General features: G+C 36.5%; 1 protein-coding gene across 1 annotated transcript in view; it reads left to right on the plus strand.

Annotated features, from left to right (window-relative positions):
- LOC138176033 (membrane-associated guanylate kinase, WW and PDZ domain-containing protein 2-like) overlaps positions 1-15,769 on the plus strand; it is a 1,726,709-nt gene that overhangs the window by 1,586,738 nt on the left and 124,202 nt on the right. The window contains exons 19-20 of the mRNA XM_069106765.1: positions 5,818-6,058; positions 8,238-8,381. Of these exons, the coding sequence (XP_068962866.1) occupies positions 5,818-6,058; positions 8,238-8,381 (385 nt within the window). The remainder of the gene's footprint in view (positions 1-5,817; positions 6,059-8,237; positions 8,382-15,769) is intronic.

The raw sequence follows: 15,769 nt of genomic DNA on the forward strand, positions 1-15,769 counted from the left end.
TTCTTTGGCACATCCTAGTATTCATTTTAAACTTAGTGAAAGAGGCCCCACCAGTCACTGAGCCAGCTGCTCTTCTTGGCCCTGCCAGAACCACTTGGCCCTTCCAAAATCACACTGCTCTGGACACAGGGAATCCACACCTCCCTCCACATGCTAGTCTCATGCTGAATCAGCCTCCATTCCGGAAGATTGTTCGTTGTTGCCACTGGCCCCATGTGCTACAATCTTGTGATAGTTCAACTTCTTTTGTTTGTTTTGAAACAAAACATTTCCTACACACTAGGATTAATGGTAACAGCCCCATTTTTATCTTTATAGATATATGCATATGTATATATGTGTATTGCACATGTACTCAGACACATACACACACTTAAAGCTTAAGCCTTAATAGTTTAAAACTTCATTAAGACTTTTGGAACACCCTGTACATATATGTATGGATATATGTGTGTGTTACATAAGGCTTAAAAGTTTGAGCCTTAGTAGCTTAAAACAACACTAAGACTTTTGGAACATCCTGTATACATGTATGTAGCTGTGTGTCTATATATACATATATATATGTAAGAATGTGGTGAGATAGATATATATGTATATATATATATATATATATATATTTCCAGATAAACAAAGATATAGATAGAAAGATGATGCATGGATGGATGGATAATTGAATAAATGAATGGGTAGGTGGATGGATAGATGGATGGATGGATGGATGGATGGATGGATAGATAGATAGATAGATGGATAGATGAATGGATCACATATCTTTGCCCAGGTTTTCTTAGTTACTTCAGTCCAAAATCACTCAAAGTGCTATAGAATATTGATTGCAAGCACGGAGAATCAGCACTAATGTTGCTAGTAACTGACATCCTAAATCCTTGCTGATATCTGGACAATTCCTCAATTCAGGCCAACTTCCATACAAATGAAAAGGTGACCCCCCCCCCTTACTGCTGACTCCTATCCAGTAGCTAAAATGGTATTTTCTCAAGCATACAAGAAGAAACTTCTGCCTTTTTTTCTGGGTCATTCTGAAGGATCTTCCAAATCAAGTCAGATTTTGTATCAAGAAAGATGCATTGTGACTTTCAATCAATGCATGTGCACATGGTCTGCTGCCCTTTTGGTGAATTAAGCCAAGTGTACCATTAGAATGGAATGCAATAAAATAGTATTACTCAACTACCTGCAAGGAAATTATCTATTTTTTGTGTTGGCATCCTCCAAGGCATTCCTTTCTTCCCACGCCACCCAGTTAGTGCATATTCAAAAAGTGAAAAATAATCTTAGTGTCATAATAAACCAAATTCTATCTAGGGAGATGAATCTGCAGGGGAAAAAAAACATTATATAACACACTTCAAAGTCAAACAGGATTCATTACAAAACCTAACTTTCCAATGTTTTATATTAACCATGACACACTCCCTCTCCATTTACATAGGCAGTTGTACCCATGGTTTGTACCTAAAAGAGATTTTGTGGTAGAGTAAACAGGGCACTAAGCTTGGAGTAAGTTCTGGGTTTGAATGCTGCCTCAGACACTAGCTCTGTGACCTGGGCAAGTCAAAATCTCTTTGTGCTTCACTTTCATTATCTAAAAAATGGCTTCTAAGGTCACTTCCATCTCTGAATCTATGATCCTATAAGAAACAGTAAAAAGGGGGCTAGAGGCTGATTTTCTAAATAAACAATATATACTGTTAGCTTTTGTGTGAAATAGGTTGTCTTTCCTCTCTAGGCTTCAGTTTCCTTACCCATAAAAATAAGAGAATTGAACTAGTTAATCTCTATTGCCCCATCCATCTCTAAATTAAAGATCCTAATATCTCAAATTTTAAGACTCTTTCATAAAGATGTATGCAGTTATAAGCACATATATGTTGTACCACAGGAATAGAAAAATCAATGTCTTTTGAGCATTTAAAGCAGAGAGTGGGTTACAAAAATTCCAAGTGGCTTTGTTATCTATGCTGTCCCCTCTGACACAGAGGGTCAAGGAGTTCAGGGGGTCCAGGAACCCCAATAACCAGAGTCCCTGGGAAGCAGTCTAGAATGAATTCACGGACTCAAGCATTCTCTAAGTCAAGGAGGCAAAGTGGGCAAGAGTTCTTAGGGAACCTGCAAGCTTAGAGGGGGTATATTATAGTTTATATAAGATAACTATAGTAAAACCTGTGCCAAATATGCTAACTAGGTGAGTCAGGGCGGGATTAGGGAGGAGTTAAGGAGAGGACAGTGCTTAAAGGAACATGCACTTTTAATATCTACCGTGCAGGTATTTTACCCAGAGTTCACTGAGAAATAGCCCAAGGGACAGGGGCTACATGGAGGTGTGGTTTTAGGCTTGAAACATCACTAAGTCAGCTAGTGGTCAGGGCTGACCAAGCTGCCACCCATCAGTGTAGTGTTTGACAAGATGGATGTTGGGAGTATATGTATATCCTAAGCTAAGGAGGGATTCAGGGTGTATATAATGAGCTAGGAGGTATACATATGACTGCACCTACGATGCATACAATAGGTATGTCTGAGTACACAGCTGCTTCAGCCAGTACACAGTTGGGTCAAACTACTAAATTCCGCAGGTGCAGCTGGCCACTGTATCAGGAAGAGAGTTAAGTATGTTGCTGGAGTATGCTGCCCTTGAGCTAGAAAGAAGCTGCCTGAGACAGTGTTTGAGGCTAGGGAGAAATGGGATTTTGGAACTGGATGTGATTTTACAAGCTGTGGTTCAAGCACGGGCACCCAGCACCCTATTACCTCTATTACCACTTGTGAGAAAGCAGATTTATTAGAGTTAATATATTATATAGTGAGAAAGAGTAATCAATTAAGCAATATGCATTTTATTAAGCTCCCATCTTCAAGGGTTTTTCTAAGGATAAAATTTGAAATAATGTTTTTAAAGTATTTTGCCAACTTTTATATGGTGCTTTAAGGCATTCTTCTTTCAGCCTATTATCATACAATCTCCCAGCTAATTCAAGACAAAGCTCTCCAATTACAAAGCCTTTTTAGACTAAAACACACACACTTTACCTCTTGAAATTATTTTGTATTGTGAAAATACTTTGAATTACTTATCTTTATACTTGTTATTCCCCTCAGTAACTAGTCAGGAAGACCAGAGTGTGACCTAGGGCAAGTCACTTAACACGGCTTAGCCTGGGTTTCCTCATCTATAAAACAGGGTTGTTGTAAGGATATTATGAGGTAAACCACATAAAACTCCCTACAAACACTAATGGGCTATATAAATTCTAGCTATTTTCCTTAATAACCTCCTTGAGGCCAGAGGCCATTAGCTTCCTATCTTTGTATCCCACAGAATAAAACGATCATCTTGCACGTAGATTTTTTTTTAAATGTTTATTGATCTGCATGGAAACTTTTGAATATCAACCTTTTTTGTAACATGACTGGACTCCTTTAGTTGGACCGAGAGGATAAAAGGTATTTCACAAAAATAAAATATGAACAATGGAATTATAATGTTACACTGTAATTTAAAATCATATAACATCTCAATGGTCAAGAAGTCTCTTTCCAGAGAGAAATTTGACACATACACCGACTAATGATAGTCAGTTTAATTCCAAGTGTTGAATACATGCATTTGCATAACTAAGCATCATACTCAAAGAGTATTTAAATAATTCTCTTCTCTTTGTGCAGGCTCCCAGTAGGTGCCTGGACAGCTTGCTGGGCCTCAAAGCAGAGCTTAAATTATGCAACTCACAAAAGGCATTTCTTGCCTCTGTTAGGGTTAAATACCAAAATGGGATCTGTTGAGAAGAGCTAATTTTAAATAATTGTGCATTACAAATACCTTTCCAAGGGACTCAGACAGCCATCCACATCTGTTGAGGGCAATTTCAATGTATTCGCACCAAATAGTGGTTTTTTAGTAAATTAACATAGATCAGTCTCAGTGAGTTAATAAAACTGTGAAGGGACCATCTAGTCTAAAAGGAAAAAAGTCCTTATGTGTTTTCCTTATTGTAATAAATCTCAACTTTTTCTTAGAACTTAATATTTTCTTCCTTCTTGTTTTGATATCAATATTAGAAATTTAGCTTTTGTGAGATTATTAACTTCTCATTATACTAAATGTTATCTTTTCTTCCCCTTACTCGACATCCTATGACAGCTCTTGGCACTTAAATCTCTGGGTGACTTATTGTGGATTGTTGCCATGGCAATAAGCAGTGAGCTACAGAGCTAAGCACTCTATATATTCACGGTCACAATAGGAGAGATCATTTTCCTTTTCAGTGGCCCTACAATGGTTGGTACCAGGTGTTTCCCCTTTGAGGAGAATTAGAAATTCCCAGTCTATGACACCTTGACTTCACCCACCCAAGCAGCTAGAAATTTTTGAGTGGTTTGTATGCTTGTTTGGGGTTGGGTTTTCTGGTTTGTTTGTTTTTGTTTTTTGACTTTTACATATATTAAGATGGTGACTAGAATATAGAAACAACCACAGAATGAGAAGCTCCCAAATTGTAAAAGGTGAGAAATCAGTGCATTAATAACCTTCTCCCTTCTTTCATTGAATACTCCTAATAATACCTTATTTGATATGTACTCTGAGCACAGTCATAGCCTGCTTAATTCTTTGGATTAATTGTCCAAAAACACATTGAATAGTTATAAACATGGAAATAATATTGGAGAACATAAACTCTGAGAGCAGGGACCATTACTTTTTTCCCCTAGTGCCTAGCATCATATCTTGTACTTAGTACGCAAAAAACATTTTTGGGTTTTTTTTTTTAATTATATCAAGGAGGAACTGGAAGGGGGAAATAGGGATAAGGATGGGACCTATGATTTCACTGGTAGAGGGTACTACTAGATGTGGAGATTCACTCTACCAATACAGATTAGTTTTAGAGAATTGTCTGGAATGGTGATGTCAAATTCAAATAGATATATGTGGGCCACATATTGTCTTAGTTATAAAATTTTGTTTTATTATCAGTATTCTATTTTTATTTATTTTGTAAATTTTCCAATTACATTTTAATCTGGTTAAGTTTCATGACCCTTATGTTTGACATCTCTGCTCTAGAGGTTAAGTGACTGACCCATGGTCACAGCCAGCATGTATGAGGCAGGGCTGGAACCCACTGGTCTTCTTTGAAAATGACAGATGAACTACAATCAAGTGTAATAAAACCTAGCTTATTGGGATATAGTTATATTTAATAGCTATTTTAAAATACATGTAGATCCCTAGGAAAATGTCACATGATATATCCAGTGATCTATGAGTTTTTTAATCTTTTTTTTAACCAATAAATAAATAATTGGGTATAGTGATATCCCTGGCCTTTTTGCACATAATGATTAAAAATTTTAGTCATTATATCATTATGAACTAAGAGTAAGCTATTAATTTTGTTCAGGTAGAGCTGTCATTTTGATTTTGAATACTTAAATGCTTAGGTGAAAATGCATATGGTGTTTGCTAAATAGAAAACATTCTATTTATTTTAATTCATTTGGAATAGGGAACTTCCAGATGAGAAAATTCTCTCTTTCAATTCAAGTTGGTACCTGTTTTGTAACTTAAGAGTTTTAGTGAGTTGACTCGCAGTTTAAGTAGCATTGAAGGGGGTCTCAAGTGGAAAAAGTTTAAGATGCCTTGGCCTAGAACACTATTTTACTTACTCTATAATCATGAAAGAACTAGAGAAACCTTACACTCTTCTTTTATAATAATGTTTGAAGACTGTTGACCTTCTCTCCCCTTCATGCCCTAAGATACCCAACTCATCATTATTCTGATGTGTTTAGTTATAGGTCAGAAGTAAAAGCAAGGCAAGATGTGAAACCAGACATCCGACAACCTCCATTTACAGACTACAGGCAGCCAGCAACAGACTACAGACAACCCCCACTGGACTACAGGCACCCCCCAGGAGTGGATTATCAGCAACCACCACCCTTGGACTATAGGCAACCCCCTCTGTTAGACTACAGGCAACATTCTCCAGATACGAGGCAATATCCTCTATCCGATTACAGGCAACCCCAGGTAATTTGCACATAGTAGTCATTTGATAAATACTTATTGAATTAGATTCAAATTAATAAAGAAAAATTATCACTATCACTCTGGGTCTCAGTTTCCCCATCTATAAAATAAGGGGTTTGGACTGGATGAGCTCTAAGCAACCTACCAGGTCTGAAATGTTGTGATTTCATGATTAAAAATAAGTCCAAGGTAATGGACTCAAGTTGAAGAATGAAACATGCTTTCTTAGACGTAGCCAATGTGATAAATTGCTTTGCCTGACTATGCATATTTGTTATAAGATATTTGGGGTTTTTCTGAGTGTTTTTTTTGTTCCAATTAAGATAGGGTTTGTGGAAGCAGACTAGCAATAGGCTGTCCATGGAAGGAAGGAAGGAAGGAAGGAAGGAAGGAAGGAAGGAAGGAAGGAAGGAAGGAAGGAAAGAAGGAAGGAAGGAAGGAAGGAAGGAAGGAAGGAAGGAAGGAAGGAAGGAAGGAAGGAAGGAAGGAAGGAAGAAAGGAAGGAAGGAAGGAAGGAAGGAAGGAAGGAGATGAAAGAAAGATGATGATTACTAATGCCAAGAAGATAACAGAAAGAAAGCTGGAAGGAAGCATTAACCAAGCAGAGCAGCTTTGAAAAATACATTTTGAAGTTATAGATTTATTTATTTATTTATTAGTTTGTTTTGGTTTGATTTTTTTGGCTTTTGGGGGGGGGGGGAAGCAGGGCAATTGGGGTTAAATGACTTGCCCAAGGTCACATGGCTAGTGTTAAGTGTCTGAGACCAGATTTGAACTCAGATCCTCCTGACTCCAGGACCGGTGCTCTATTCACTGTGCCACCTAGCTGCCCCAAGTTAATAATTTTTAAAAATAAATTAGGAACCATTTTCCTTAGATACTCTAAATCTCAGTAGAGAAAGGAAAATTATGACATTAGAATTAGAAACAATAGGATTATCCATTGCTGCAACTTAGATGATTGTTTTGTTATTGTTCTCAATCCATAAATTTTTCTGTAGCCTCCTTAAATTAGCAAAATGCTTTAAGAAAATACTAACTATAGGGGCAGCTAGGTGGCACAGTGAATATACAGCACTGGCCCTGGAGTCAGAAGGACCTGAGTTCAAATCCGGCCTCAGACACTTAACACAAAAACTAGCCGTGTGACCTTGGGCAAGTCACTTAACCACAGTTGCCCTCCAAAAAGCAAAAGGAAAGAAAATACTAACTATGGTTTTCTAACTGGCTAGGACAGTACTCTAGGGTTACTCTGTGTGCTGTTATCCCTTTATGTGTGACAGTACAGAGGTTGGAACAGGACAGAAATGGGTTAATCCCTGCAAGTAATGTGCCAGCTAATTCTTAGATATCATAATACCTTAACCCAGTTAAAATGCATTTAACTGAGCCCTTAAGGAAGATGCTGAAAATTTTAGGCAAAGCAAGAATGTAGGAATTCAAAACATAAGCCATTTTCAATGTACACAAAACAATGAAGTTTTTATAAATGTTTATACTTTGTACATGTGGAGATGGAATGGGGTAGGGGTAGGGGAAAAGGAACTTCGATTACTTCTTCTTTGGGAGCTAAATAAAGTATATCTGTATTTAGATCAAATTACATTTTTTATCATCTTTGTGGAAGATTACCTCTATCCCAAAAATAAAATTTCTAAAGAAAAATCAATAAAAGGCAGCTAAAAAAATTTACTTGCCTGTGAACATGAAAGATCAATTATGATTTGTGTGTTTCTGTTTGATACTCTGTAATCTGTGGAAACAGCAAAAGCAAAATGCCATTAATTCTCACTTTACTAATAGGCAAATCCTATAATTTTTAAACACACACCAACACATTAATGGAGATGTTTGTTCAACAACTGCTGAATCAGGGAGATCAAGTCAAAAGGTCATAACTATAGGTAATAATAACATGTTTACAAGTAAACTGACACATACCAGAATTAAGGCAGCTACACTATAGCTCTTTAAAGGACCCAAACAAATATATTTGAATGGATCCAGAGTGTTGGAAGTTTTTGATTTGCATTTTTTACAATGGCCAGATTAGATGGCATCTCCTTCAACCTATTTACCACCTAGTGAAAATTAATTGTAGCAGAAAAAGAAAGATATTGACACAGAGAAGTCTTCTCTGAGAGCCAAAGATCACCTATTCCATTTTCTGCCCCAACAGGATTTTGATTATTTTACTGTGGACATGGAGAAGGGAGCCAAAGGGTTCGGATTTAGTATTCGTGGAGGAAGAGAATACAAAATGGATCTGTATGTGTTGAGGTTGGCAGAAGATGGGCCGGCAATAAGGAATGGAAGAATGAGAGTAAGTAAGAACTCTTTTCTCAGAATTGCTAAGAGTATATTCAAAGGTTCATTACTCTATCATATTAGAATAGAACTGGGTTACCTTAACAAGGAAGAAGTTCCAGTACTCAGCAGACTTTAGTACTACTTTTGAACTCTCTTTGTCATTGTTAGCTTATACTGAATTTTAACATTCAATGAACCAGGAATATCAGTTCACTTAAAAACTTTTCATAATTTTACTTTGAAATAAACATTTTCATCCTACACATTTTCTTTGCTTTATGGGTTTAAGAAAGAACTGCATTGTATCAATAGACACAGTATGGTCCTTTGAGGTATTCTTAAATTCCAATTCTTTTAGGTTTAGGCAAATTTTATGTAGGAATTACATTTTATTGACAATAGCAAGACCCTCTAATTTCTTTTCATATACCTTCCTCAGTGTAGTTTATTCATTTATTTGTCTTTAAAAGGGCAAACTAACCTAAAAGGACAAAAGAAAAAAAATTCAGAAACAACTTGAAGTGGGAAAGAGGAGCATAATTGCTTTTTTGTGGTTGGATAATTCCGTTGTCGTTTAAGATTGTATCTTTTTACTCTTTATGGCTGACATTAATGAAAAAGTTCTTCACTTCCTTGGACATAATAACATCTCATACTTCTCTAGCACTTCAGGTATTACACTGTGCTTTTCTTAAAATAATCCTGTAAGATAGTGCACATATTAATTCAGATAATTCCCATATTGCTTGCGAGGCAACAGCACGCTGTCCAAGGTTGCTGAAATCACATGTCAGAACTGAGGTTCAAATGTAGATCTTTTGCCTCCAAGAGAACTGTTCTTTCTCCTATATCCTACTGCTTTTCTCCATTGGTAATAAATTGAGTTTCTTTAGTATTGGCAAACTATTTTGCCTTATTTTGGGTTTCAGTTGCCTCATTTGTAAAATAAGAGGAATTGGATTAGATAATTCTGAAATCACTTCCATCTTGGACAGTCTATATTTCTGTGCTTTATGCAGCTCCTCAGGTTTTCTGTTTATAAGAAATACCTTTAAATACTTGAAAATAATTTTAAATATATATATAAATGCATGTATATACTCACTTAACTCAGGATACCTCAAGCATGTCACAAAATGTCATTGCCCAACTTAGCCAAGATTAATCTGAAATGACCTTTTCTTGATGAAGCCATCCTGGTTGTTTGAATGAATACCTAGAAATGAAAGCAGTAAGCACCATTTCCCTTTTATAGGATTCATAAAGCACTCTTTACAACAGAACAATTTGGACTAGAATTTTGCCAAAAAACAGTCAAGCTCACTGACTGAAAATTTACAAAATCAATGATCCTTCTTTTTCAAATTTTGTAAACATCTCCCTGCTGCAATTGGATGGTATCTCTCCTTTTCCCGTTATCTATCTAAAACCTCTAGCCATGGCTCCTTGGCTCCTCTTCTGCCCATTATTTCAGATCTCTGGATGTAGTTCTTCCATACCTGGTGACCTGAGCTCCTCAAGGAAGCCTCACTTACTCTGGGCTTCAACTCTGTTAACATGATTAACTATTTTTGTTCTAACATTTCTAGTCCAAGGTCCATTCTGCAAGAAAGAGAAAACAGAAACCAAATAAGATTGTACAATTCTTCATACTTTATCAGTCATCCATGATCATTATCCCATAAACACTGAGAAGTTATTCTGTCTCATCTTTGCTCTTCCTCCTTTACCCAATATATATGTCTGTGTGTATATCCATGTATATGCATACATGTACTATGCACATATGCACATATATAAACTAATATATACATATATGTATTTCTGTATGTGTATATACATAAATATTGTGCACATATGTAGAAATATATAAATATGAGCACAAATAGAAAATATATGACAATAAATGGGAAAGCTATATAGAAAATATACATAAATATATAAAAATATGTGTACGTATGCTTGTATAAAAATATAGATAAAATAAATGTGAAATACACCTAGAAAATACACATAGACATATAGAAATGTGTATACATATAGATATGTGTATATAAAATATAGATGAAAGTCTCTGTGAAACATAGAAAATTATACATATAGAAATATATGTACATACAGATATATATAGAGAGAGAAAATATAGTGAAAATCTATGTGAAACAGAAAATATATAGGTATATAGAAATATGTGTACATATAGTGACAGAAAATATAGTGAAAGTCAATGTGAAACACATAGAAAACATATATAGACATGGAAATATATGTACATATAGATCACTGCATATATAGAAAATAAAGAGAAAGTCAATGTGAAACACATATAGAAAATATATATAGGCATATAGAAATGTATGTACATATAGATAGATTCATGTATAGAAAATATAGCAAAAATCAATGTGAAACAAAAACAGATGTGTAGAAATATATGCACATATAGATACATATATAGAAAATATACATGAAAGTCTATGTGAAACTCATATAGAAAATACATGTAGACAACAGAAATATATGTACATATAAATATATATACACACACGTAAGACAGTGTGACATAGTGGCTAGAGAGTTGACACTGAAGTCAAGAATACCTGAATTCAAATCTAGACTTCGATACATATTCTCTGTGTAACCTTCAGCAAATTATTTCCCCTCTTCTTTCCCTAAGCATCTCTATAAGTTGCAGGGTAGGTACTAATCTGCATTAATACCATGTTTCCTCCCCTGGGAGATCCCATCTCAGTAAAATAGCAAGCCCAGTCTACAACCCTAAACATGTATGTATACACATACGCTTACACACACACACATACGCTTACACACACACGCTTACACACACACACACATACCCCTTTCCTAATCTGCAAAATGGAGAAGATAGATCAAATGATGATCCCTAAGGACCCTATAAGATCTGTCTTACGTTTCTTAATTCTTTACCTCTGTATGTGACAAAATAAGCCTACTACTCCTATCTTAGCTTTCTGTAACTAGAGAGAAGAGTGTCCCCTCTATATGGCACCATGACAGAACTGACTTCTGTGCCCTGTCTTGCCCTAAGCAACATAATTTCTCCCATTTTCACATATGGGCTGAGTGCCCTGTTACATCCTTTATTTGCTACTACCACTGATTCTTACAACAGTGTTCCTCTATGAGAAAAATCATGGCAGCTTTACTCATTGTATAAATAGCAGCAAGAAACACATGAAAGCAGTGTTGTCCTACAGAAAGACCACTGGCTCTGAGAACCTGGGTTCAAATCCTGCTTCTGATACTTAATACCTGTATGCCTTTGAACTAGTCATTTAATATTCCTGGGCCTCATTTCTAAAATGAAAGGATTAAATTAGAAGGTTCCTGAAGTCCCTTCCAACTCTCAAAAGGAAATGACAAGATCTCTGATTTCTGTACTGGAGGGAGATTTGGACACAACTTCCCAGCAGGCCTTCTACTGTACTTTCTTAATGAATTTCATTTTGGGTGTTCTGCAGTGTTTGCTGGCACTAATGTAAATAGGCATCATTGTTCTTTCTTAGAAATTTTTTCAAGGCTGGTCAAGGATAGTAAAGATGAGGGCAGGCAAACATGAGCCGCTAATAACTTTAAGAGCTATTTCTTTTTGGTAATACTTGTCCAAAAGGAATGACTCTGGGGCATTTGAAGAGACTGTGGGTCAGTTACACTACAATTCTGGTATTTAATATTCAGGGGAAAATATCCATACAACATAATTATAGGAGGAGGGAGAATCTCAGGTGTTTCCTGGATCAGTTTTTACCAGGAAATTTTAGAGTTCTCAGCTTTTTCTTTAAAAAGTAACTTTTAATTCATTAATTTAATTCAGCAACCTTTGTTAAATACCTACCATGTCTTGGAGAGTATGTTAGGCTCAGAGGATACAAAGGGAAAAAAGATCCTATATTCTATTGGGGAAAACAGCATGTACAAGGAAAAATAAAAACAGAATTTATATAAAAGTAGATATAAGTAATGGGTAGGTAGGTAGCACAGTGGGTAGAGTGTTGACCTGGAGTCAGAAAGACCCAAGTTCAAATCCAGTCTCAGGCACTTACCAGCTGTGTGACCCTGGGCATATCACTTAACCTGGTTGCTTCAGTTTCTTTATCTGTAAAATGGGCTGGAGAAAGAAATGGCAAACCACTCCAGTAACTCTGCCAAGAAAACCCTCAAGTGGGGTCAGAAAGAGTTAGACATGACTGAAACCACTGAATAGCAGCAACAAGATGTGTCACTTCCAATGGTGGGCACTAGCAACTAGGCAGATCAGGGGAGGTCTCCTGTAGAAGGTGCGATTTAAGCAGATTTTTGGAGGAAGCTAGAGATTCTGTGAAGTGAGGCAGAGGATGTGAGGCAGAGGTGAGAACTGTGCACAGGTACAGAGTTGGGTGATAGGATGTCGCATAAAGCAAACAGCAACTAGGCCAGTATGGCTGGAACGTACAGTGGATTAGCATTCTTTTGTTACTCGACCATCTCTTCAAAAGGATTTGTTCTTTTTCACTGAAACACGTTGAATGCAGATATATATCTTTAAACACCACTACCAGAGCTAGCTAGCTAGTATGCATGTATTAGATAAAGGCAAAAGGGGACCAACTAAGGAGGATTAAAGATTGTATTTATTCATCAAGGTCTTGTTTACCCTTGAATTGTCATTTGTTTCTTGGAACTGAGCTTTTTGCCTTTATTAGAGTGAGCAAATAACTATATGCTCAAATCTCCAAATATATTTAAATTATAACAATTCATACTAGTTAATCACTTTTAAGGTTTACCAAGCACTCTCCTAAAAGCAAAACTGTGAGATCAATAATAGAGTTGTTAATATTTCCCTTTTGTAGTTGAGAAAACCAAATTTCAGAGAAATTAAGTGACTTTTCCAGTCACAAAACCAGAAAGTGTCAGAGCGAGAATTCAAAGTCTGGCCCCTTGGTTCTAAGTCCAGGGATCTTTCTTAGCGACTGGAACATAGTTGGTGTTGAATAAGTGTTTATTGAATTGACTTCTTGTATACCACATTATGGGGACCCAGGATGAGTCAACATTATTCACTTATCAATTAATTAGTATGTAATTAATAATTCATTCACAAACCATTGACTGTGCTTTATAATAGAAGTATAAATAGAATCCTAATTAACAAACATCCTAATTGTCCCTGCTATAGACAGCAAACTCTGTTTGGCTTGTAGTCACAATAGACAGCTTATACATGGTAAACATGTAGATAGATTCAACTGTCACCATGAATATGGACTTAGTATAGGATGAATCATTACAGTAGCCATAACCACTGGGGAGAAAATAAGAAAAGGAGGTTACTTAGAGAGTCAGGACTCCAGGGGAAAAGTCTGAGAACTGCTTATTCATGAATTAACCTTCATACTAAAATTAGAAGAGACACCACCACTAGCCAGCATCATAGATGTACTATCCTCCCTGCTGTGAACCTGAACTAATGCTTTCCTACTGACCTTCTACACCCGGTGCTCTCAATTTGGCCATTTTATTCTCTTTCTAATTTTTGCTTCAGAAGCCTGATTCTTACCTTAAGTGTTTCTGGCTTCACTTCTTACTGGCTAGGTCTGCTTCTTATGGTAACCTAACATCGACTATAAATACCTCATGCCAACTCCTGATCAACCCTTTTGTAGCATTCTTGACTTAGAAACCTTATTGTAATGAACTGTATCATAGTGGTTCAGCAGAAAGGCCCAAGTCAATTACCACCACATAAGTGAATATAATTCATAGGCAAGTTTTCTGATGGTACTACAGGAACCCAAGAACAATGATGGTGAATTTTATCACCCACAGACTCAATACCAGGTCCTTTTAAACTAACTAAGTATACCAGTACAAAAGAGAGAAAAATGTATTTTAAAAAAACATTGTCTTTCCTTGGAAATAAAACAAATGCTTATTTCCCACTTAATAAGACTAAATACATACCATTCAAATTTATTGATTAGATAGACCCTTAATGGACCCCATCCCAATTTGAGAAGCTCATAGACAAGGGACCAGAAAATAGAATCACTTTTCTTCTGTCAAGGGGGGGGGGGGGGAAATCCACTCATTTTGAGCACCAAAATCTAGATATAATAGAGAAAACACAAAAATTTCTTTTGTAGGAAGTCAAATCTAAAAGAATCTAAAAATCTAAGAATATAAAAGAAACAAGGCACTAAGACCCCTGCATCACAGACACTAAAAGGAGGGAACAATAGAACCAGTCATTAAATTCAAGAGACAGTTTGGAGACCAGGAAATAGCAATCCTGTATTGACTATAAAAAGGAGCAAGGAGTGCTTTAGATGTGATAGCTGTCATTTCAGGCATGTCCAACTCTCCATGACCACACTCCGAGGTCTTCTTGGCAAATATACTTCAATAGTTTGTCATTTCCTTCTCTAGTTTGTTTTACAGATGAAGAAACTGCGGCAAACAGGGTTAAGTGACTTGCCCAGGGTCACACAGCTAGTAATTGTCTGAAGCTGGATTTGAACTCAGGATGATGAGTCTTCCTGACTCCAGGCTCAGTATTCTGTCCACTGCACCACCTAACCACCCTAACTTTAGATGGGGTGTAAAAGGGAGGCATAACAGGAGAAGTGGAATTAAAGGAACTACTTCAAGAAACTTCATAGAAGAGAAATAGAATTTAGATTTCATAAATTCACTTAGGATAAATGGCATGAATGAGTTAAAGAAAGCTGAGTGCAACCTAATATAACAAGATACTCAATAGTATAGTGGCTAAAGTGCTGCGCTTGTAGTCAAGAAGATCTGAGTTCAACTCTTTCTTTAGGTACTTACTATAGTTTAGGAGACTTCAGATGAAGAACACCAGTCCACACAGAGATATTTTCAACATGCATCTTATGTGCCGTCTCCATGCCTGAAGTGGACAGCACACAGTGGAGGGGGAAAAGGAGAGCTAATCCATGCCCCTGGTAGAAGGCTAAGATCCCCTCAGGGCTCAATGTTTATTATATAGTTTTAGGCAAGGTCCATGTGATATCTATCTATCTTTTCTAAATTTTCTGATGAAGAATGAAAAACCAGGGTCAGAGAATTTAATCCTAATTATGCCAATCCATTAAGAGGCTGAAAAGAGAGATGGAAGGTCCGATCTCTGGGATTATTAGCCTTAGCATACTTGCCTCCTGGTGGGCTAGGGCCATACTGGTCAAACTTTTTCACTGGTTGATATTTGTTAGCTTTATGACCCTGGACAAGTCATCTAACTTCTCAGGGTCTCATCTGTAGAAAAGGGATTAGACTCTGTGGCCCCAAATGTCTCTTCCAGGTCAACATCTTTGATCCTATAATCTTATAAAAAGATGAAAGGTTTAATCTTTTAAA

Source organism: Petaurus breviceps, unplaced genomic scaffold, assembly GCF_028583685.1.
Source record: "Petaurus breviceps papuanus isolate PSGF00001 unplaced genomic scaffold, PetGlider_PUasm1.0 80, whole genome shotgun sequence".
Taxonomy (NCBI): Eukaryota; Metazoa; Chordata; class Mammalia; order Diprotodontia; family Petauridae; genus Petaurus; species Petaurus breviceps.